The sequence below is a fragment of the Talaromyces amestolkiae genome, assembly GCF_001896365.1.
Source record: "Talaromyces amestolkiae strain CIB chromosome Unknown scaffold14.1, whole genome shotgun sequence".
Classification (NCBI taxonomy): Eukaryota; Fungi; Ascomycota; class Eurotiomycetes; order Eurotiales; family Trichocomaceae; genus Talaromyces; species Talaromyces amestolkiae.
The window spans coordinates 523,075-546,463 of NW_024468050.1; the positions used below are offsets into that span (position 1 = coordinate 523,075).

At 46.5% G+C, this 23,389-nt stretch overlaps 6 protein-coding genes across 6 annotated transcripts; 3 read left to right on the forward strand and 3 right to left on the reverse strand.

The window, feature by feature from the left end:
* Nucleotides 1-258: 258 nt before the first annotated feature.
* Nucleotides 259-3,129, reverse strand: BHQ10_007140 (uncharacterized protein; the record flags this gene model as incomplete). Its single annotated transcript, XM_040879804.1, has 4 exons — nt 259-319; nt 396-568; nt 633-2,765; nt 2,818-3,129. 4 exons carry the CDS (start codon nt 3,127-3,129, stop codon nt 259-261), a joined length of 2,679 nt encoding a protein of 892 aa, XP_040735644.1.
* A 253-nt stretch (nt 3,130-3,382) lies between these two features.
* On the forward strand, nt 3,383-5,797 carry BHQ10_007141 (uncharacterized protein; the record flags this gene model as incomplete). Its single annotated transcript, XM_040879805.1, has 8 exons — nt 3,383-3,445; nt 3,500-3,591; nt 3,650-3,694; nt 3,750-3,941; nt 3,997-4,122; nt 4,916-5,067; nt 5,369-5,574; nt 5,642-5,797. The coding sequence occupies 8 exons, from the start codon at nt 3,383-3,385 to the stop codon at nt 5,795-5,797; spliced, it is 1,032 nt and encodes a 343-aa protein (XP_040735645.1).
* A 4,673-nt stretch (nt 5,798-10,470) lies between these two features.
* BHQ10_007142 (uncharacterized protein) lies at nt 10,471-11,523 on the forward strand (the record flags this gene model as incomplete). The annotated part of the gene is made up of 2 exons (XM_040879806.1): nt 10,471-11,142; nt 11,200-11,523. 2 exons carry the CDS (start codon nt 10,471-10,473, stop codon nt 11,521-11,523), a joined length of 996 nt encoding a protein of 331 aa, XP_040735646.1.
* Nucleotides 11,524-13,428: 1,905 nt separating this feature from the next.
* Nucleotides 13,429-14,396, reverse strand: BHQ10_007143 (uncharacterized protein; the record flags this gene model as incomplete). The annotated part of the gene is made up of 2 exons (XM_040879807.1): nt 13,429-13,850; nt 13,904-14,396. The coding sequence occupies 2 exons, from the start codon at nt 14,394-14,396 to the stop codon at nt 13,429-13,431; spliced, it is 915 nt and encodes a 304-aa protein (XP_040735647.1).
* A 1,839-nt stretch (nt 14,397-16,235) lies between these two features.
* On the reverse strand, nt 16,236-18,155 carry BHQ10_007144 (uncharacterized protein; the record flags this gene model as incomplete). Its single annotated transcript, XM_040879808.1, has 1 exon — nt 16,236-18,155. One exon carries the CDS (start codon nt 18,153-18,155, stop codon nt 16,236-16,238), a length of 1,920 nt encoding a protein of 639 aa, XP_040735648.1.
* A 767-nt stretch (nt 18,156-18,922) lies between these two features.
* BHQ10_007145 (uncharacterized protein) lies at nt 18,923-23,278 on the forward strand (the record flags this gene model as incomplete). The annotated part of the gene is made up of 4 exons (XM_040879809.1): nt 18,923-19,006; nt 19,064-21,893; nt 21,954-22,663; nt 22,718-23,278. 4 exons carry the CDS (start codon nt 18,923-18,925, stop codon nt 23,276-23,278), a joined length of 4,185 nt encoding a protein of 1,394 aa, XP_040735649.1.
* Nucleotides 23,279-23,389: the final 111 nt, after the last annotated feature.

Here is a 23,389-nt window from a genome sequence, read left to right on the forward strand (position 1 = left end):
GGGGGGGGGGGGGGGGGATACATCTGGGTGTCACGACACTCATTGGTTATGGACAAATGGCTGGCTGGGTCTCGTACTTTTTTGTATCAATATCTTACCGAAGACACTTCTATTACAGCTTAGAGCCCTGGATACCCTGGAATGTCTATGAGATTTAATCGACATACTAGTCTCTGCTAGATGAAAAGAAAAGACGAGTCTGAATTTTAAATTTCATGCTTTCCAACTATCCAATGACTATCAAAAGAAAGTAGAAATCTATGAGAAACTCGTATTCAACCGCTCGAGTCGCGTCGTTATAGCATCAATTACCGCAGATCTGTAGTGAATAGTTGTCAGTCATGCTTTCTTCTCCCGGTGAATATATGAATATGTAGATGCAAGGGGAAACGTACTCTCTGTCAACCATCTTCATCGCATCCGCAACTTTGGCGCGTTGAAGTTTCTGCGGAATTTTGGGTTCGGAGGCACCGATGTTGACCGCTTGTTCCTCCTGTCCTGTTGTGGTTGGTTGGGTCTTCGATATTTGTTTTGCTTCTGCGAGTAAGTCTTCGGCGATGAATTTAGCCTGGCAATAGAGCGTTAGCTTTTCGACTTTGTATGAGACAAGTGTGAGGCAAGGCGATACTTACCGTTTCCAGACGCGCTTTCATGGTTTGATCGTCTTCAACGTCTTCCGCAACCTTCTTCTCGATAGAAGTAGATAACAACTTGACTTCTCCCACCCAACTCTTCTCCTTCTCACTGAGTGGGCGACCACCCAATTTCGACATCTTTGATCGTATATCCGCGTATCGCTGTGCAAGTTTTTCTTGTCGCTGTTTCGCTGCGTCGAGTCGATCATTAAGAGCATCCTCGCTTCGGGATCCCTCTTGTCGTTGACCGTCCTCACCGATGTGACTGGAGACATTCTTGATGCGATCTGCGACTGTAGCGATGCTTTCGAGTTGATCGCGCATTTCGCCGCGGAGACGCTCGCAACGCCGGAATAGGTCTGCTGCGGCCCTTTCGAGTGAGCCGGTATGGGCGGCAAGGACCCTGTGAGCGGCTGCGACCATGTCGAGTGTAGACGGGGAGAGGCGGAGAGGTTCTTGCAGCGTGTTTCTGTGTCTGTGTGGAACATGTTCCTCAATAAAAGACTTCAACGGCTCGTCTGCATAGAAGATTGCAGGAACTTGGTACGGCGTGCGGCGCGGCTTGACGAGTGGCTGGAGACCTTGACTGGCCGTTTTGTCGAAATCGCCACGCAACGACTCGGAAAAAGAGGCTAGAACCGTATTCTGCTGCTCATCGAGTTCTACGGCTTGTGGAGTCGATCCCCGATAAGTCAGAAGTAGTTGGCCGAGATCATAGTCGGAGAAAAGCACGGCATTGGTGAGATGCTTTGGCTCTTCAGCTGAAGAAATGTCATTCTCGTTCAGCTGGATGAGTAGTTCTCGGACAGCAATGTTTCCATCACAGAGCACATTAAGCCGGAACTGGGACCCTGATGTATCTTCAGATTGCAGCTCGGCCTCCAATCTCTGAGCCCAGGAAGACAACGAAATAAACGACACGTTGTTGGCGGTTGTGAGGTAGAAAGAGTATCGAGAATCGGTGTCCAGAGTAAATGTGGGCCAGGAGTTAGCTTCACGTAGATTCTCCCTCACGGTATCCAAAGACTCAACGAGAAGGAGGTCTGCTGGCTCTGAGAGCGGAGTTGTGAATGTATTTGCTTTAGCCTTTGGAAGCCACTGGCCTTCCACTCCGTCTAGCTCAAGACAAATATGAATCCGTCCGCTCGATGTCGATAAACAGATTGTCGTATAAGGTAGTCCTTCCTGCGCATTCTCTTCGAGTATACCCTCGTCATCCTCCCCCGTCATTAATGCTGCAGTGTCTAGTCTAGCAGGGATGATGATAAAATCGGTGACTTCCAGATCATCAAACTGCTCATCAAAGTCGAATTGAAATGGACCTTGCAAGCGAGGAATCACACTTGGGTTATTAGGGCGGTTAAGAATTTCCGATCCATCCACCTCCGAGATATTTGCCGAATCTTGATCGTCAATCTCTTTGAGCCATTCGTACTGCTGTCGACAAGCAATAAGGTCATCTTCCGCACCTTCAATTCCAGAATATTGTTCCTCGATTGCAGTCAATTTTGGAACGATCGTGGAAGAGAGTGCAGGAATGGTCGCCGGTGGGGCCTGCCATTTTGAAGGAAGTAATGGACACAGCGCGTACAAATCCCCAGGTCTCATAGCAACCCACAAAGTCATCGGCGCCCAAGCATCTTCGGCTGGCTGAGCTGTGCCACCAAAACGAGCAGAGGCCACTTCCATATCAAAAGAGTCTGCAGAGAAACCTTTGTTCTTGCCGAAACCTAGCGGAGTGAAATCCTCGTCTGAAGACGTTCCATCAACTAGTTTCTTCAGATCAATCGCCAAAGACGGCCGATCAAACGACCAGTGGTTATTGCGATCCAGTTCCCACACGCGCACCGCAGCATCTGCCGTGATGGTCACTATACAAGCCTCGACATTCGAATGTACTCCTAACGGGTGCCATAATGCTGAAACGACTGGGGACTCTGGAATGACATGTGTGGTAGGACCTAGTTGGTACGTCTTTAAGCGGAGGGGCGCCTTATCGGAGCTGGAAAGGTGAGATCGATCTGGCAGTATGGCAATATGAACGGTGTGCGCAGTGACGATGGCCATATAAGCACCATTTGGTGAGATGACCAGCTGTTTTATTTGGCCATAAACAGGGACCGTTAAGATCTACTGCAGTTAGTACATCGCGTCAATATAGCCACCGAAGCTATTTGCGTACCCGGTAGTGGTCACTCTTCACATCATCTTCTGTTCTATTTTTCGTAGGAGCTTTACTTTTCTTTGGCGAAGATTTGGGCTTTGGGCTCCATTCGGTCTTCAATGTCGACAAATCTGCCCAACGTATTTGATTGTCGACTACAGCAAACACTTCGGTGTCGCGATGAGCCAAAGTCCTTTGTGGTCCTATATATTCTCCTGTTCCATTTTGCGTCCGACTATCGGGCTTTTTGGAAGGATCTCGTGTAAAGAACGAAGCAGCTGGTGATGGTCGACAGAGCCACGGCGGCGTATGACCGACGACTCTAGGCATGGTCGCGGTAGACAAGTTTCATCTAAACCTTCAATAATGGTTTATTTCAGAAATCGAATACTCGTACGTGCCCCAAAGGCGGATAAGCATTGTTTACCTCGATCGAAGAGAAATCGAATGAGGTTGATGGGCTGCGGAGGAGAGCTGCGGCAAACACGCGCTAAAATTAAAAAGTGGAGCCAAGCTAGCTTACCTCAAGAGACGGCGATGCTCATTCTTCTTTTAACAAGACCAAGCTCAGTTAAACTCCAACATGTCGAGACATTATAACACGGTTGAGCGTCTGGACAGGCCCAGCGCCTATTACCAGAGCAAGGTACCAACTTCCCAGCATATCTACTCAATTCCTGCTCTAACTCGTCCATGGCAGAACAAGCGCCGCAGATACAACGATCGAGAAGACAAGCACGAGGACCCGAATGACGAGCTGCGGAATGCTACAACTCTCTATGTCGGCAATCTGTATGTGGAAGGGCTATCGGACATACTACAATAACAGTTAGGCTAATCTACGGTCCAGTTCATTCTACACAACCGAGGAACAGATCCACGAGCTCTTCGCCAAGTACGTTCATACCACGTCGACATTGAGCGACAATAGACTGATATGACTATTATAGATGCGGCGAAATAAAACGTCTAGTCATGGGATTGGATCGTTTCCAGAAGACGCCATGCGGTTTCTGTTTCGTGGAGTACTACACCCACCAGGATGCACTCGACTGTTTGAAGTATATCGGAGGAACCAAGCTTGATGAACGAATCATTCGTGCAGATCTTGATCCTGGATTCCAGGAGGGTCGTCAATATGGGTATGAAATTTATGGGAGGGTTGAAAGACGATTGCCCAAGCTAACCATGATATAGACGTGGAAAATCCGGCGGACAGGTGCGAGACGAATACCGAGAGGAATACGATCCAGGTCGAGGAGGATATGGACGATCAGTGGCAGACCAGCGCAGACGAGAAGAGGAAGAGTATGGAAAAGGCAGGTAGGGTGTTTGAGTACGAAGGGTAAAACAGGCGTTTCGGTGGAGCGACAACTGGATTGGTCCAATTACTGCTAACTTTTATATACATGAATGAAACTTATTTCGACTCATTTTTTCTCCCGCTTGAACAAGATAAGTGCCCACGTAATGAAGCAAAGGCAATTTTCATCATACAACGCGGGTTCTTTGTGCCTATGTTGTCGTGACAGGGCAAACAATGGGCAGCGACCGAATGGGCACCGCCGACCTAGTAAATTCCGACGGATTTGCCCGACCTCTACATATAAAAGCTGCCTGACTGTTCCTCCCCTTAGAGGGAAATTTTCTCTTCCCTTCTCTCCCCCACATCAACCCGTCGACATGTCTTGTTGCTTCTTATTGGAGGTCTACAAAATGTAGTTTGTGCATCATGTTCCTACTCAGGGAGTTCTTGCTAACAGTCTGAATAGATAATTGCCATGGATGAAAATGCTGTTTTCGTATATAGTGGTTCCGGGCACGCTTCCTAGGCATTTGATTGAACCAGACCGGGACACTGAAGAATATGCTCACCATGGTTATGCTGATTCATCATGCTTGAAGGTTCTCCGTTAAATCAGAAAAAAGACAGCTGCGCCAAAAATGAGGCCCCGTTTGAAGGATCATCTATCTGGTTCATATAGGCACCAAATTGATCCAGGAAACATAGGGTCAGCTTGAGTCGGACCCTATGTGGCCTGACTCTGAAGATACCAAGGAACAGGTGTTTACCAATAACTCAATTGTATCACAATATAATTACTAATCGATTTAGGTTTACGTTTGAAGCCAAAGCGGAACAGCTGCTAGAACTCGGTCAACAGCTGCTAGAGTCGAGATCCTTGTCGAGTCGCGCATCTTCGAGAGGTTTAGACCGGGTAGCTGGCACCCACCCCCAAGAGAGGTCGTTGTCAACGACGTTCGCAAGTAAGTACGCGTAGTCTCTCTTGCCTCGTCCGTCAGAGACATACGACGCGACTTGATGTGATGCTAACTGGTCAGACTTCGCCTACGAAACAACGGGTTGTCGACGTGGACTCCGACAAGGAGTCGGTCTTGACTGCTTTTACGGGTTTTCCTGAACTTAGAAGATTACGAAATCGGTCTACTACTGGGAGGGCATTGTAGAACTCAAGCAACTCAGTCTCACAGATTAGTCAGGTACGTCAAGTCCTTCTCATCTTCCAAACTCAACCGACTGCGCTTTTAACATTCATCTGGAAGTCAGTGCAATTCAAGCAAGCATGGCTCCTACACCCAAAAAAAGCCGCGCTCTGTCGTCTCGTTCGACATTTTTTCCCGACTACTGACAAATTCAATGGATCATCTCAGGCTGTTGAAACCAAGCATACTCATGCCAGCGCCGGACAAGGCACCAAGAGAACTCGCCATCACGCCGAATATGACGCGCCTGACGTAATGGTGGTTGAGTCGGTCAGTTACTCTACCACCAGAGCATCAACAATTACTGGCCTGAAGACTATGCTGAAACATCGAGCAGGACGAATCCGACGATGTGGTAACCCTCTCGACAAAGAAGCGCAATGCATCTCAGGCGTCCAAGGCTATACCAGGGCTGCAGGAATTGACAAACCGCATCTCGACTCTCGAGCACGCGATCCATGGAATTGACGTACATCCATCTTCGTCAGGCTGAGGAACACGCGTCTAGTAACAGCAACGCTCCTCTCATTAAACTTCAATAAGCCTTTGCCGAATATGCAAGTCTTTAGCCTCTGAAGATGACAACTCCCGGAACGATAATCGTTCATGCCGCGAAAGATATGCTCAAATGATGATGAAAGTTCTACGAGGACAAAAAGAGGCGGATCTGATAGAAAGACGAATACGCAAGTCGTACAGCGTCGACGTGACGACCTGAGCAGATTGGAGGCGCCCCTGCACCAATGGAATGTCGGACGTCCAAAGAACCCCAAAATGATGGGCCCACCACCTCCGATTCCTCCTCCACGATGACTGAGGATTCCTGATCCTTTGGTGCGGCGAGACCAATTTGTACCACTCAACTCGCTACATTCGATCTCATTCGACACAACTATGGTCATGAGGCGAAAAACATTGTGATCATTGCGGACGAGGGGGGATACGCACTCAAGCTGACTGCATGCATTGCAATTACTCTTTCTTCGCAGCGCCGATTGTGTCAACGTTGGTTAACGCTTCGGTGACCAACTTCAATAACCACGAGTTGCATTATCTGCGACATCTCGTTTCAGTGAATTCGGTCCACAGATAGGCCGTTCGCTGCTTGACCGAAATTCGGTTAGCCATCACCAGCAGCGGTACTGAATACTTAGTATTGAGGACTAAGAAGCATGTGACACATACTGTGTTTGCACGTCAAATTTATAGCGATGAACCATACTAGCCGCAAGCCGATGGGAAGTGGTGGTATCTATAGACTCTAGCATATACAGGCAGTCAAGCTGTGGTCAGCATTGTTGGAAGGATGATGGAGATTAACCGTGACATACAATTATTCGAGAATAATCGATGCTTTCGACATATTGAGGATGGGGACAATAGGAGGCTGCTATACATGATATTAAATCATAGATTCATATTCCGCCCCATTAAAGCTCCTCGTTATAGACTATTCAGGAGCTAGAATTTATCGTGAACCAGAGGCCACCTTTATTGAAGGATTCAAATGAATTCTATCCAATCAGAGGCCACGTCTAGAGGACATCTTGAAGTGCTCGAGATTGCATGTATATTTCACTTCGATATATAGATTGCCTAATATCCTATCTAAAAAAAAGTCTCTTCTTCTTCATACACCAACGTTGCTTTCCTCTATATTACTGTCAACGGCGTCGCCCATATTAAGCCTTGACAATTGTTCTTGAGTAGGGGGCTGCGATTCAGCCAGCAAAGGTGCTTCCTCACTAGATAAATGAGCCTTCACGCACTCCCGGAGAGCGATATAAGCAGTACAGTGTGGTCGATTACCACTAGGAAATGCATCAGATGGTGTTAAGTTCGTAAAGCCTAACTCTTTGAGCTTTTGTTGACACCAATTGTATGTTTCCTCGGGTAGGTACTCGTTGATATCTGAAATCACTATTAGTCAATAATGTAAAGGTGTGAAGTGAGAGGCTCATAAGGTTATACCCCAATCATCCATATCATTCAGCAATTCGTTAAGCAGATTTTCATCGGGTAATACACCATAATCCTCAGCGCCACGAGCTTCTGGATATAAATAGAGAAAGGATGGCTTGCCATAAACACCGTTTGGTCGTTCTTTCTGCTTTCGAATAGGATGCACATTCAATACCTGAACAAAACTAGAGATCTCTCTGCGAAGTAAAGGCATGTAGACTGCTAATATAGAGATACGATCTGCAAGCTGATCCTTTATGAATAAGTCATCCTGATTGAGTCTTATAAAATAATCCTAGAGATATTTTAGTAAGACCACAAGCTTTGTAACTAAAGAAGGGCTATAACTCTACCTGCCATTTCCTTGCGCGGGTTTTGGTGAACTGAGACCACCATGCTTCAATGCGTTGATCTGACATACTTGTGCCGTACCAAAAACAATCAGAAAGAGTAGCATTCGCATTATGCTTTTGAGATAAAGCATAATGTGCTGCTGCAAGCAAAGGATTTTCTCCTCCTTTATCAGATCGTATCATCCTTGGTTGTTTCTTTTCACTTTTTAGAGTGTCAAGATATTGACGGAGAACACTGAAACTAGTCCGATTACTATTCCCGACATAGATCCATGTGACATATCTTGTATATGCATCAAACCCGGCATAGATCTGGAAGCCCCAATAAGAGAGTTTGTCGTAGCCATCAATTGACCATAAATAATCCGGTCCCGGAACACTGAAGTCTTCACGAGTTCGTTGAAGATCATTTGATCTTCTAGTAACCTCGGCAGGATCCATATTTTCGACTTGTATTTCGAGGTTCTCTTCTTGTTCCTTCCGAGTTCGAACTCGCTTTGTGACACGCCATTCTTTTAGCCGTCGTTGAATGGTGCGTGCATGAATCTGAAAGTTATACTCAGTGAATCGATGTCTGGCGATATTATCGCTGGTCTTACCAGCTCTATAAAGAGCTATAATTTCCTCTTGAAATTCGTTGATTTCCTTGGTTGGACGGCCAGCTCGAGAAAATGGAGCGTATAGCATGATGTGAAACAAATATATTAAAATAAACTGATAGAAAAATGCGTATGCTTAAAAAGAGAGGCTTTGATATGAAGGATGGGAAGAGTTTTTAGAACCAACTTAAATAGGTAAGTGGATACGATTTCTAACCGACAAGAGGATAGGGGTTTTGCTATCTTAAATCCTTAAAATAACCTCAATACCGTTGCCTGTAGGGGCCTTAACGACAAATATCGTTATTCGCTAGTAATACGTTTTTCTACATACTGGTAGAATTGCCACGAACTAATTTCTATTGGTTAGTAAATTTTGTGATTTTTTCTCAATAATACTCTTAATGAATATAGTCTAGAATATAGAAAACGCGCCTCTAAGAGCTTATATATAAACTCATATATAGACTTACATACGGACTCATATACAGACTCATATACAGACTCATATACAGACTCATATACAGACTCATATACAGACTCATATACGGACTTATATACGGGCTTGAATATAGGGTTGAAAGGCTTCATGCATGCAAAGATTCTAAAGCACTATCAGGCTTGCGATCATAACCCGAACCTCTTCTGGCTTTGAATACTTCAGTTCCTTTGATCAATCTTACCGACGACGACGATGATGTCTCAGATAAAGCTCTACACAGTACCTCTAACCTGAGCTTCCAATCTCTTGACGTCACTACTATTCTCCATATAATTAAGTGTCCTTCTCGGTTGACAGCTATTGCTGTATCATAATAGAACCGTCTCGAGAAATCACAAGCAGCACGGGAGGCAGAGATCCGCCGAGCTAGGATTCTTCCAAGAAAAGCGGAACTGAGCTATTGATGTAGACTATGTGCAGAAACTGCATGTCGTAGCTTGCTTTCCCGACAACTGATTTTGACAAGCCAAGCGAACTTGGGAAGCGAGTAAGTGAAATGCTAGAAGGTCAAGTGGGCACGCCGACATGGAAACACATCAAAGCCGTCGACAAGCGAACCTGGCAGATTTGCTGCACGGGCTTTATGGAACATGTCAACAGGCGGATCAAATTCCGACAGCACGATAAAGAGCAAGCTCAGCTAGATGCGGACGCACAAGAGAAGAACACTGCAAAGTAGCAATTTTGACTTTCCACCGGGCTTGCCAGTCTACGTCCACCATGATACAAACAAATGGCTCAACCACTGGACACGCTCGCAGCGGCATGTAACCTGCAAAACACTCTTCACAGACCTTTTTTTTTTTTTGACGAAGAAGCATGGGGAATGCATTAGTTCAGTATGAGTATCGTTTAGCAATTATATGCCTATCCTTCTTCAGGGCTCTCCCGATGGTTATCCAATCTACAAGAAATACGAGTTTGAGATGGTACAGTATCTCGACGTTGATCTCCGAAAATGGGCGCCAAAGGCTGATGGGGATAATAAGGGGTATGACAATTATCAGTGTATACTATCCGACCACACAACCCCAGCTTTGAAAAATGGTGAATGATGCTAAATTCGCCATCACTCTCTGTATCTCTCGTACAGGACTGCACTGCATGTCGACTCCATACGCTTTCCGTATCTTATTCCGCATGAAGTCGACGAGGCTGGTCTGACACAGTACTAAGACTTTATGTGACGAGTAACTAATTAAATCATATCCTTTTTACAAATGCCAATTGTACGTGGCCCAAGAAGTACTACATAGTATTGCTTTTTCGACAAGTCTCATGATACTGGAAGTAGAAAGGCTACTGAGCCGATCGGAGTGCTGGGGATCGCTGGGAATCGGGCCAATAGTAGTGTCGCATACTGTACTCCATACAACTTTGATCATCTCCCTCGGTCGACAGCTATTACTATATCAAAATGGCTCAAGAATCAGACTATGCGACACGAGAGTCGGGGGTAAAACGATGGCCAATGAACTCGCTATCTCCCAGATTACCTGCAGATTGTCTGGTCAAGGATTTGGCAACTTCACTAGTTTTATCAAAAATATTGGAGCAAAGCAGCAAAGTTTCTAAAGGGTCATGTCACACAGCATGATGTGTAGCGGAAAAGCTTTCTTTCTTTTTCTGATTCGAACTATGCAAAGACTGGTTTTAAATTAGCGGTCAACTGAGCTGGATACTTAAAAGGTCAAACTTGCAACTGGCTAAAGCATCGAATTTATTATTTTAATCATATACTTTGTCTTGTATGTTCTCAAATTTCTCACAATTTGTATACATCACTGGGTCCTTCCAGAAACTAGCTCGGAGGTCGGAACAGTTAGATGCGGAATGGAGCCGTTTCAATGAAGCACAAGCAGCACGAGAGGCCGAGATACGCCGACCTGCGAAGCATGTTGACGTGATGCCTGACAACGAATATCAAAGAATACAAGATACAAAGGCTTATACGAAAAACCGTTTTAAAGAGCTTAAAGAAACCCGGGAGCAACAGCTTCGTTGTACTAGGAACCTAGTTTTCCTCTTCTTTGGTGGTGACGAAGACTTGCTGGAGAGGGACGTGGCCGAAATGTTGTTTAACCCGGAGGCAAAGAAGAAAACTGCTGAAAAAGAAGAGCTGGAAAAGACTGATGACTACAAAAGAAATCAAGCAGCAGCCAAGCGCATTTCTGAGGGCATTAGTGCCGCTCTGTTAATGCGGAGCCAAGCAAGATCTGATCCTTTTACCCAGGGTGAACGCCATGGCACTGAATACTTGCATACTACCAATAATTTCCATCCTGAGGTAGTTTTGGTCACTAGCTACAATTCAGAGGAGGACTCACTATCTGACTTCGCTTATCAATTGGGATTCCGACGCAACCAGACCCCTGGATTCATAAAAGGTACTACCACGGAAATTGTCCGCGAGCCTAGGACGGTGAGTATCATGTCGCATACTCTTATTTCCTTTATAACTAAAACTTACATACTCTAGGGATCTCTCGCAAAAGCTGTGATTGATCGGCTTGAAAAGGATAGGAAGTCTGATCAATATCCCACGGAAGTTGAGCAGAAGATACTCGGAGACTTCTTTGCAGACGAAACTGCTCAAAAGGCCATGGAAGTTCTCCTTACCGAGTGTGCTATATCATTCAATAATTTAGCACAACTCTTGGTTGACATCATCAAGATCGCTAATGGCCGCATTCCTGAGAATTCGCAACCCGTGCCTACAGAACAATTTGAAAAGCCGTTGGACCAAGCAAGAGAGGACGTTAATAAATTTAAGAGCAGAGCAGGGAAAGACTATTTCAAGTAGTGGATGGGAGGTATTGGTCATCTTCATCCTAATTGTCTTCAAGCCTAATATCAGCATTGGGCGTTATGCTAGGAACGTCCTGACTGGGTATTTGAATTGAGAGGGAACCTGAGTCTTTTGCTTCGTCTTGTAATTACTTTCCTTGGCCTGAGAAATCGTTTCTAGTATTGTTTGTCCATATTGTCTGAGAAGTAAATACATATGGGTTTTTACTCATGATATATAGTGTCAGCCTACCAGACCCTAGCGCTTGGCCTCACCCATTCATATGGACTGCCCTTTGCCATGTCTAAGATCTATATATGGCTAATAATACTTCTTAACTAAGATTTTTATATATAACTACGTGAAATTACTAGAGCTTATTATTAACAGACGGAAAACATGCCTATATTACCACTAAAATTACCACCCTATTAAGGGGGCCTCGTTTTTAGTCGAACGGTATATTTTCGAGGTTTTCAATTATTATCTTATCAAACTTAATTCTTCAAGTCATTTAGCTATGTATTTATAGACTGCGGACATCGTTGGATCTGAGAGTCGAAGGTATCCTACAACATTGGAATGGTATCCTTCTTCTTCAACAGTGCGACGTCTTGGCCCAGCGTGGTGGTAGAATGAAGACTTATTGAAACTCAATCATTATCTCCGTCACACATAATGAAAGATTCAATGATTACATTAGGGTTGGTTGGTCATCGGACGGGGGGGGCTTGGGTTTGGAATACAACAAAACTCGACGTGAACGGGGTTAGTGGAGCACAGCTGCAAAATGCTTGTACAATGCAGGAACGCTGCATGATAATTGAAAAATTAGGAGGAAAATTCTACGCTGACCTGAAGGATTGCCCATTTCTTGATCTTCCTTGACTTTTGGCCAGGCAGTATGCTGCCTCTGATTTCTTCCGTGCAACGCATATCACTAGGTAGTGCTGATTCTTAAAGAGTGAAGGAATGTTTAGTATCACAATAGGTAAGTAATCAACGAAGTCATCGAAGATTCTTCATCGTTTGGTATGCATGCAAGAAGTGCATGTGGAAACAAGTAGATATATCTCGTGAGTAGATAAGTCAGATTTACATCAATGACAACTCTGGAGGTGTCCAAATCAAATCCAAATCATCCAACCAACTAAGAGACTCCCCACTAGCCAGACCAATGTTGAGCACATCTGATGGCAGATCACCTCGGCTACCTTGGACAGAATTTTCAAGTGACTTGCCTGTATCCACACTTCTCTGTCTCGTATCATCTTGTCCAGAGCCTGATGGGGGCTGATAATCAAGGGCGTCATCCAGTATTTTGAAAATCACATTATTCAGTTCCAAGCACGCGGCAACCGTCACAGAAGGCTGATCTTCTGTAACGGTATTTCGGACCCAAGACACCAGAAAGCTCAGTGTACGAATGATTTCTGACCGGGATTTACTTGGCGGTAGGGGCTGGTTGGAAACGGTGCGTTGGTACAGCTCCGTTGCAAGGACACCAGAGGCAGGTATTCCATACATTAAATACTTGATCACTCAGCAGATTGAAGATTATGAAGTCAGGGAATATTACTCACCATCCACGCAAATTGCTTCCTAATCCGATGTATGCCGTATTGTCCTGTAAGATCTATGACGATAGACAACACATCGAGACAGGTATCAAGTAGGTCGCCAGTTGCCTCGCTGTTTTCCTGACATCGAATTCGTTGAAGTTGTAGCACACTGAAAAGGTGCTCGAGGCGTATAATCATTCGTGCTAGACATTCAATATCATCCAGCTCTTTCCAGCAGCTCGACGTGTACATGTATCGGGAAGGGATTCGGTTAAATACAGTTTGTGAGAATTTGTATGTATCCCTATACGGATTGGCCCAATAATAAATATACAATCAAGACATAAGGGGATTTTTCTTACCAGAGGTCCTTCCTGTAATCTGGGTGCGTTGAGCGCCCGAGAGATAACTCAAGAACTTGTTCCCGCAGTTTGGAGAGAATACATCGCATCCGCATCAGTGTCGCAGGATAGAATTTCCCGTCCTGATTCCAGCCATCATCATCCAAGCTCTGGATACCACGCTCGAGAGACTCTTTTTCTCCATAAAGATACTCATCTGGTAGGTCTAACGGTAGAGCCTCGTCACAATACCGATGAGGTAAACGCGGTGGACGTCCCATGGCCGTAGATAAATTCTTGTCTGTGCGATGGCAAACAGCTAGCATCCGTTTTCTAGTTTCGGCCAGGAAGAATGGGATATCATCAGAGGGTTGATGATGCAGACCCATTGCGTAGATGTCAGATACCAAGTCACCAAAGAGACTATAGATTTTCTCGTCTGTTCAGTTGGTCAGTCATGTAGATCACAGTGCACTGTTGAGGGAGACACACTTGATTCTCCAAGTACTTCCGCCCCCAAGAGGATATGCATGTAGCGCATCCATATTGTCAGATCGTTGACGTGACTGACTTGTTTACAAATTTCAATACAATGATAACATGCCAAAACCATCTCTTTCGTGAACGCATCTGTATCCATGCTCTCGCCATTACCCAGATCTAGAGGTTGTCGACCGGGGAATCGGCCTTGTACACTTATCCCAGCCATGACAAATACAAAGCCTAAGAACTCGAGTCGTAATTGCGGACCAGTGAATAATGAAATGAAATCATCTGCAGTTGTGTTGGAGGATACCTCCAAGGGAGCTTTTGTCGCAGCCTTCAGCTCACTGTAGATGGATGCCCAGTTTTCTGTCACATTCCATGGGTGGCTTTGCATAAAAGCGGCCGTCTGGGACAAAGAGTCCAAGACAGTCGGCGCAGGAATGACGGTGAAACGACCTTTACCATAGTACCATTTTATATGCTCCAGGTAAAAGGGCATTGCCGAAGCAAGTCGTATCACCCGGGCTGCTGCATATTCAGGTTTGGTGCACCAATATTCAAATTCATCACTTAGAGACCTATCCGAAGCCTTTGACACTCGCGGTGTGTCTCTAAACACAGAAAGATAGCTTGTTGGGCCCAAAAATTCCGAGCGCCCCAATGTACTAGCAGCTGTACCAACTGATGGCAGTGCTGCTTCATTCCGAGCTAAACGCCTTTGTCTCCGGGCTGATCGACTACGCACCTCCGAACCGTGCACCTTTGTCAGCGGGGCAGGGTGATAGTAGCACTGATCAGAGGTCAAAATTCTTCTGGCCAAGTATATATTTACAATCATCCCAGATGAGCCATACCTGACTTTGTTTGGATCGCGACTGGCACCGTCCGCAAACCGGAGTTACATGATCGCAGCGAACTTTGGCTAATCGGCACGGCTCACAAGAGGTGGGTTTGCCATTGCGCCTGTACATATCGTATTGTTAAACACCTATCACCTTCCTGGGGTAGATGTGGAAAAGCTCCTATAGGGAGAAATGGCGGATAAGTAGGTGCGGGAGTGTTTGTTGGAAAAGATGGCCTCTTTGATTAACGAGCATGACGAATTTCGGGTTTAATGTTGGATTTTTATCTAACTGTGCATAGACTAGGTGCTATAACTAGACTTTTTTCCCTCTTGAGTATTTGAACTTATCGCGTACTTTATGTAGAAAATCCGGATTTTAATGCAAGTTGTAAAAAGTTGTTTTCATAGTAATTGTCATCTGCTCATAATAGCTCTAGGCTATACTATACTGAGACGAATGGAATATTACCTAGTAATATAATCTGTGGCGCTGGTTGTAGCATAGGCTAGCGCTGTCTTCATCTGTTTGGCTATGGCTAGACATTTCTGGCTTTTTAACAAAGGATACAAAAAGCCCTAGCTGATTCGGCTATCAGCAGGAACCAAGCATATTTATGATCTCAAGGAAGATTTAGATCAGACTGTTTGCGAAGGTCACTCAATCAGAGAGTCAATTGCGTCTGAAGGTCTGTGAAGGCTAGTTCGTACTAGCAACGATAACCCCGCGAATACGTTTGGGTTGACGTTGCTGATTGCTATTGCCCAGTATCAGCTTCATTCTCCCCTTTGTTACAGACTCGTGTATATAAATCCTAGTAGAGACTGAATCGAGGCTTTGTATAATTATGCTGCACATGGATTCAACTGTCAATTTTTGAATATGCTGATTTAGTCACCTGCTTAAGTTAGTAACTCTTCTCCCAACAGTGTGGCCAATATCTCTCATGGGAGAGGAAGCTGAGGTAGTGGGTTGTCGATGGGATTAGCTTGATGTTGATTCTACCAAAATGCACGCTTGCCTCTCCACTGTCACTGGACTAAAAACATCGGCCAGTCTTTTCATATGTACGAAAGCAGGCCCAGCTTCTTCACTTTGAGCTTTTATGTTTGATATCATAATTATTTACGTACAGTACTACGAAATAAGTGTTAACACCCTTGTGCGGGTATTACGTTATACCTGGGGGTGTCAACACTTATTTCATCCCACTGTATCTAGTAACTTTCGTGACTACCTCACACTTATACTGAATGAGGTATAACTTCACGTTCTGGCAACCGTACATAAAGTCCCATTACTGCACCACTGCCCTGTAAAGTCGTAAGGTTGGCTGTCATAGAAGTTTGAATGCATGGATATCCAAAGAGATTAAGAGGAAAGTAATATTGTACATGAATTTCTCCCATCATCTAAAACCGGCCCAACGCCTTGCCATGATGCTGTGTACCTAAATAAATATATATTACAAAAGTATACAAGAGAATGGATTGTTTTTAAATCAGAGCCTGACCGCGGAACATGGCTTCACGGACTTCCCTGACCACGTCCTTGCGATCTTTCTTACCAACAAGAACGATACCGCGGCCACGTTTTCCCATTCGTCCAACACGGCCCAGCCGGTGAATGAAGTCGATTGTTGTATGCGGGACATGGTACAAAATCACAGTGCGGACGGGCAAAGTGTCGATACCTCGAGAACCAAGGTCGGTGGTGACCATGACCTTGGTATTTGGTAGGCGTTTCATGGCTCCCATCGCTTGTTCCTCTTCCGATAGAACAAATGGGAGTGAAGACTTTTGTATACGGCGCATTTTCTGCATTTCCATGATCTCCTCTGTGGTTGGGGGACGTCTGGATGTAGTGAACTCGTCGACGATCTCCTGTGAGCGTTTGGAGGAGTCTCGTGAAAAGGGGATGGCATCAATGCCCTTCTTTTGTAAGAATTGGGCGACTTCTTCGGCTTCCTCGCGCTCGTTGACGAAGACGATGATCTTTCTGACCTCCTTCTCCATGAATGGGTTGTACTCACCCATTGATTCTGTTTCGCCTGATTTGGCGATAGACCATATGATATCGGCGCACGCAAGACTGCGATTTCCATGGAACGGTTCCTTCTCGATGTCTACTACACCGAGCTGGACTCTTCGCGGAATAGCATGCAGGTTGGGAGTAGCGAGACGACGCACGTCGGGGTATCTCTTGCGCAAGAAAGTGTCCAGACTGCGCGGGATGGTGGCGGAACACAAGACCAGTTGCTTCAATGACCCGGCGGCTTTATCAATAATCTCAGTCGTTATAGACCCAAATGAACGGTCCAGAAGAGAGTCCGCTTCGTCAACAACAATATGCTGAACACGGCTCAAAACGTAGGGGTCAGTCTTGGCAATTGACGCCAAAAGATGAGGTGTAGAGACAAGAATATCAATTCCAGAAGGATTAAATACCACACTACGAATTTTGCGTGGCGTATCAGAAGACGCAATGTGCCCTGATCGGAATTTGACCGTGTGAGAGAATGCCTTGACCTTGGCGCCAACCTGCGCAACCAGCTCTGATGTTGGTAACAGGATAATTGCTCTTGGTCGTCCCGCCGAGGTAGTAAGATTTTCTGACAATTCAGGAGACTCGAGTTCATTAGTGCGCTCCTTGGCTTTCTTCTCGTTCTCTTTTGCCTTTTCAGCTAGTTGTTGCTCCTCCTCTATCTTTTCCGCCAATTCTGTTCGCTTGATATTGTCGATTATGGGTACCAAGTACGCCAAGGTCTTGCCGGATCCTGTCTCTGCCGCCAATAGAAACTGGTCGTAATTATATTGAAATTCCGACGACTTCTTCTTCTTTATGTTCTTTTTGCCGTCATCGAATAATAGCGCGGGGATGGCGACGCTCTGAATAGGGGTGGGCGTGACATCGACGAGGTCGGGCAGGGCTTGCGTAAGGATCGAGTCTTGTACGGTAGGCAGGAGCTTGAATTGATCAAAGTTCATGATGCTGGCGATTCTTTCTTTGATCACATTTCGCAAACCGTAGCTCAAGGGCGATAGCGTAGTCTGCATTTTTAAGGCTTTGTATAACGGCGACTCCTCCTTTTTCTTTTTTTCTCCTTCCTCTCCATCTCGTCCGCGCGATGACCGCTTGATGGCAGCGTCTGATCTGGCTTTTGCTTCCCCGCGGAGTCGTGGTGTGGTCTGGTTCAGGTTTGACCATGGACCCTTTTCACTGCGGGCCCGGTCTCTCTTCTTGAGACTATCCTTGGCTACATGCGGAGACAGGGCCATTCTCGTCGGCTTGTTGCGTAGCCGTCCAGAAGACGCCCATCGTGCAGAGACTAGCCATGGTGTGTAGGAGGCGCGGAGGGCCGGTAGAGCTGGTTGTAAGATGGTTCTTCCATGCCAGCTCATGGAACCCGCGGACATGATCACGTCCGATGCGACTGATGAAAATGCAGCTGTATGTTCGTTGTTGCGAGCTCGTTCGCGTTGTCGTAGATTTCAAATAGACGTATCGTGTTCTGAATCTTTATCGACAGAATCACTCAACTTATCAAGAATCACTTGCGTTCAATGTAGCAAGCAAGGCTCAATCATCGAAATAAAAATTGGACGGAGGCAATCCGAAGCCACACGCTAGGCTGTTTTAGGACTGGCCAGGGACAGGGATGCGGAGAATAAACTGGCCTATCAGAGGCTGGGAATAGCAGGGCAGGTTGTGTTGCCCCAGGCAACGGCGCCCACCGCCCTCGTCAACAAGGCACTCCCCCTCGGGAAGGCGCTCCTGCCTTGTTTGTGTCTCTTATTTATCCTTTATGAAACGTCTCCTCCAACCTGGACTCTCCTCGCTCGCCTTCAAAAACCGTCTCTACCTCTCATCTACACCACATTTCCTTCTTTTCTGAACAATCGCTTTCTCCCTGCTCTTTTGACGTTGAAGGCAGCCATACCGGCACTTTCGAGTCAGATCAGGCATACTTTGAAGAGACTCGACCGGCGATATCCACGTCCAGCCATTGCACTGGCCCACCTACGCCATAGCATTCCAGACCCCATTACAACCCACCTCACACCTGTACTTGTTGGACAATACCTTCTTGTTTATCCATCATCCTCATAGTTTTGAGGCGTCTACTGCGACGCCACGCATTGTACGATATAAGCCAGCGACAGCATCTTGACCGCAGACAAAGATGGCTAGCCCGCGTCCTTTGTCAGAGTTGAGCCCAATGGCTCAGCGACGGAATTCTCCAAGCTGGAAACAGCCCCCGACCAAGGTACGTTTTGACATGGGCGTCGTCGAAAATTCCCAGATTTACTAATGCGCTGGATAGTATACATTGGGCTCGTCTCCATTTGATTCATCGCCATTTAATAATTCAACCTCAAAACGCCTCTTCTGGCAAGATCGCGAATCGCAATCATCCTTTGTTTCTTTGAATTCGGAAAACGCGAAGCCATATGACCCAGAAGTGCCCTACTCTCCAACCAAAAGGGCGTCAATAGAAAATCTCAAGCGCGCGTCTCGTGTAAAAAATAGCAGTTTGATCGCTCGTGAGCAGAATACAGAATATGACCCATCTCATATTTCTGTTCCAGAGCGCCCATTAGCAACAGGTCGGTCGTTCCACGGCCGAAGCCAGAGTGACGTGCAATCACCACATCGAGAGGCACAAGAGTCACCACAATACAGACCAGTTTCTCCAAGCAAAGACCAGCCTTCACCCCCCAAGTCAAGCTTATCCAAAGCGACACGATTCGGACAAAAATTATTTGACCCCGAGTCTGATATTTGGTCAGATGTAGACGATGGACCTTCGCGTTTCTCTGAAAGAAATCCCAAGAGTGTCACCTTTGACGCGGCCCCCCCTCAGGTCAATGAGTACGAGATGACCACCCCTGATATCTCGTCTCTTGCAGAATCACGAGAAGGCAGTTACGAATTCGACGAGGATGAAATTGATATAAGTTTCGACCGAGGTTCATCTTTAGATCGTGACGACAGCTTCGACGCTTCTCTGGAGGACATCGAAAAAACCCCAGTTGTTCTGCCTGAAGACTGGCGATTCATGAGCCCTGATTCGGCAAATGATGACTTGGTCAGCGAGGATGGAGATCCGTTTGTTGATCACCCTGAGAGCCCCGGTCCTGAAGTCCAGCCCGTGACGAATCACGATACATCCACTCATGGCTCTCGTATCGATTCCCTTGACTCGAATGGCGAGAAGCGCCCTCTTCCACCACTGCCTAACGCGCGATCTCAAGATCAATCGACTCGTGTGAGCAGTCCTGATAAATTGTCTGCAGCATTCGAGCGGGCTGCTAGTGGACAGCGTGTGCTGCCTTCTCCTCCCGGCCCAGCTTCGTATTCCAAAACCGACATTGTGGGATCAGGGCGACCGTCCATGAACCTGGAAGACAGGCTACGACTTATGATGCTACAAGAGAGAGACGATAATGACCAACAATTAGAGCTGGAACGCCAAAAGGAAAGACGCATGAGGAGGGCTGGGGCGCGCGAGAGAAGCGCTGGAAGCGAATATGAAGATAGGCGAGCATCCGAGTCCATAGCAAGCCAGGTTGATACTCCACCACATATCTCTCGGGAGGATATTCTCCGAAACTTGAAGTCTAGGGAAGATCTCAGCTATGATGAGGAGGAAATTGACGACGTCGATGGGGACTATTCCTCTCAATTTAACTCCAGTCCACCTCCCCACACACAATACGATCCAGATGTTCCCATTCCTTCTCTGGAAGATCATATGGAAGAGTTCGATGTTCAGATCAAGGACGAGCCATTGAGTGATGACGAGGGCGATGTGTACGACATTCCAGAGTACTTCGGACCTAATGCACATGGACTACCTCTTCCTTCAGACGAAGACCGACTTGGAGGCGATGAAGACGATGAAAGCAATTATTCGCGAAATTCAAGGGACACCATCAAACAAGAACGGGATATTTCGGCCGAAACCACTGAGACCGACGTCACTACTGTCCATGTTCCAGAAACAGAAGATGTCAAGGAGACCATTGAGCATGACCAGGTATCATCCGAGACTGGAACTGGGTCATCGAACGGGTTTGAGCATCTCGACTTTGGTTTGATAAACATCCCCGAACCACTTCGACGCCCTCAAACTCCAGAGATGCAGACCGGTGAAGTGGCTGACGAACCATCTACCCCTGATTCCGTGATTAGACATCCAGTCGATGACGGATCCGGAGACGAGGAATCTGAATATGAAACCACTCCAGAGCCGGTCTCGGAGCTTGTTGCCACCATCAAAGCCCCTGGTACTGGCTTGAAAACTCGCCCATCACTAACGCCCGCTGATGTACAGTCAATGGCCGCCGTCCGCCGTAAAGTTAGCGTCCAGAGTGCAATCGTACCAGTCGCCGAAGAAGCCATTGAGCACACCCAGGAAGACGACACCGAACAGGAATCACAGGATGGCGAGCAGGCGAACGACGTCCTACCAACCCTCGCAGTGCCGGAAGTAAGCCAGAGACAAAGCAGTCTTGTCAAATTGGATATCCCCTTTACTGGCTCTGGCGAAGGTCTTGACCTTGGTTTGGATAAGGAATTCGACCGAGTTATTGAAGCCCAAAAGGTTGCGTTTAATCTAGCCCTTTCCAGAAAAGTCTTCCCATCCTCAACAACACCCATCCCACTCGGAATCCTTAAAGAATTCCCATCAGGACCCATTGGACATTTGAACCCTTCCCAGTTTGGAACTTCTTTTGCTAACAAATATCCACTCAAACAGAGAGGCTACCTCATGCGTCAAAATACGAAGGTCATTATTGCTTCTAGCAATTCCAATGATGAACCTCAAACTGCTCCTCAGAACGCTGCTGCGAAAAATGTCGATACCAAACCAGAGAACACATCGCCTCGCAAAGCCAGCCAGCCTACTTGGACTGCTGAGCCCTGGAATGGAAAGATGCGCCGTCAAAGTTCAAAGGCTCCCGGTGCTATCAAAAAGAAACCTGTCCCTGGAGTAGTCCCGCCTTTGCCAGGTATGCCGAGCAATGTTCAGGATGTCCAACAAAGCATCGAGGAGGTAGAGACCGAGCAGCCAGAGGATGACCAAGAGAGAGGCAGACTGTTTGTCAAAGTCGTCGGGGTTCGAGATTTAGACTTGCCTTTACCGAAGAGTAAGTTCTCTTACCATCAGCCTGATATTCTTACTTTCCACTGACCAATATATTTTCCAGGTGAGAAACTTCAATTCGCGTTGACATTGGATAATGGCTTGCATTGCGTCACGACATCATGGCTCSAGCTCGGAAGGAGCGCTCCAATTGGCCAGGAATTCGAGCTCATCGTTCACAGAGACTTGGAGTTCCAACTGACCTTGCAAATGAAGACTGACGGCACATTCTTGAAGCAAAGCCGAGAATCAGTGGTGTCTGCTACTCCCTCGAAACAGAAGTCTTCGGCTTTCAGTCGTGTCTTCGCATCTCCAAAGAAGCGCAAAGAAATGGAGATGAAGCAGCAATTGGAGCAACAAGAAAAACAGAGACTGGAAGCAAAGGCCAACGCCGGTCCTTGGGAAAAGCTTCGCTCGATCATTGATCGCGATGGTAGCTTTGCTCGTGCCTACGTGTCTCTGTCGGATCATGAAAAGTATGCATATGGTCGACCTTATGTAACCCGCGTTCCCTGCTTCAATGAATGGGCGGTTGAGGAACCATCAAGTGTGAAGAGCAAAAAGAGCAGCTCGCTCAATATTGTGCAAAAGCGACCTCCCTATAAGGTTGGTAACTTGGAGCTTCAACTTCTCTTCGTTCCTATACCAAAAGGTGCCAAGGAAGAAGACATGCCAAAAAGTATGAACGCCTGCATACGTGAAATGCGCGAGGCAGAAAATGCTGCCTCTCGCATGTGGGAAGGCTACCTTTCCCAACAAGGAGGCGATTGTCCTGTGAGTTCCCATTCTCTCTCAGTTGTAGAATGAATGCTAATGGCCGCGATACAGTACTGGAGAAGACGATTTTTCCGGTTGCAGGGATCAAAATTGACTGCCTATCACGAAGTGACTCGGCAACCGCGTGCCACAATCAACCTGGCCAAGGCTGCTAAACTAATTGATGACAAGTCGGCTTTGACTCAGAAGGAAACCACAACTCGAGGAGGCGGAAGACGCAAGTCGGCGTTCTCGGAAGAAGAGGAGGGATATATGTTTGTGGAGGAGGGATTCCGCATCCGGTTTGCCAATGGGGAGGTGATCGACTTCTATGCTGATAGCCGCGCCGAGAAGGAAGGATGGATGACAGTGCTGTCGGACACTGTTGGTAAAGGTTATGCTGCGGGCACTGGTCAAGTGAAGGCCTGGACAGAGCTGGTCCTCAAGCATGAAAAGGCATTGAACGCTAAACGCGAAGCACTTGATCGTTTAATGGGTCCCAACGGACAATCCCCGCACCAGAAAGCACCGGCTTCTCAACCAACAAAGCCTCGACACCAACACAATCTGTCCCAGCCTGAAGTTCGCTCTCCTGAAGCACGACGGGAAAAGACTCGATCTCTCATGTTTTAATGACTGCGGACCTCAATAACCTTCACTCATGATGTTAAAGACTTCCATTCTTGTTTACATTTCTATTTCGTCGCCGGATTTTCTTGAAGTTTTGTCACTATACCAAGCTCT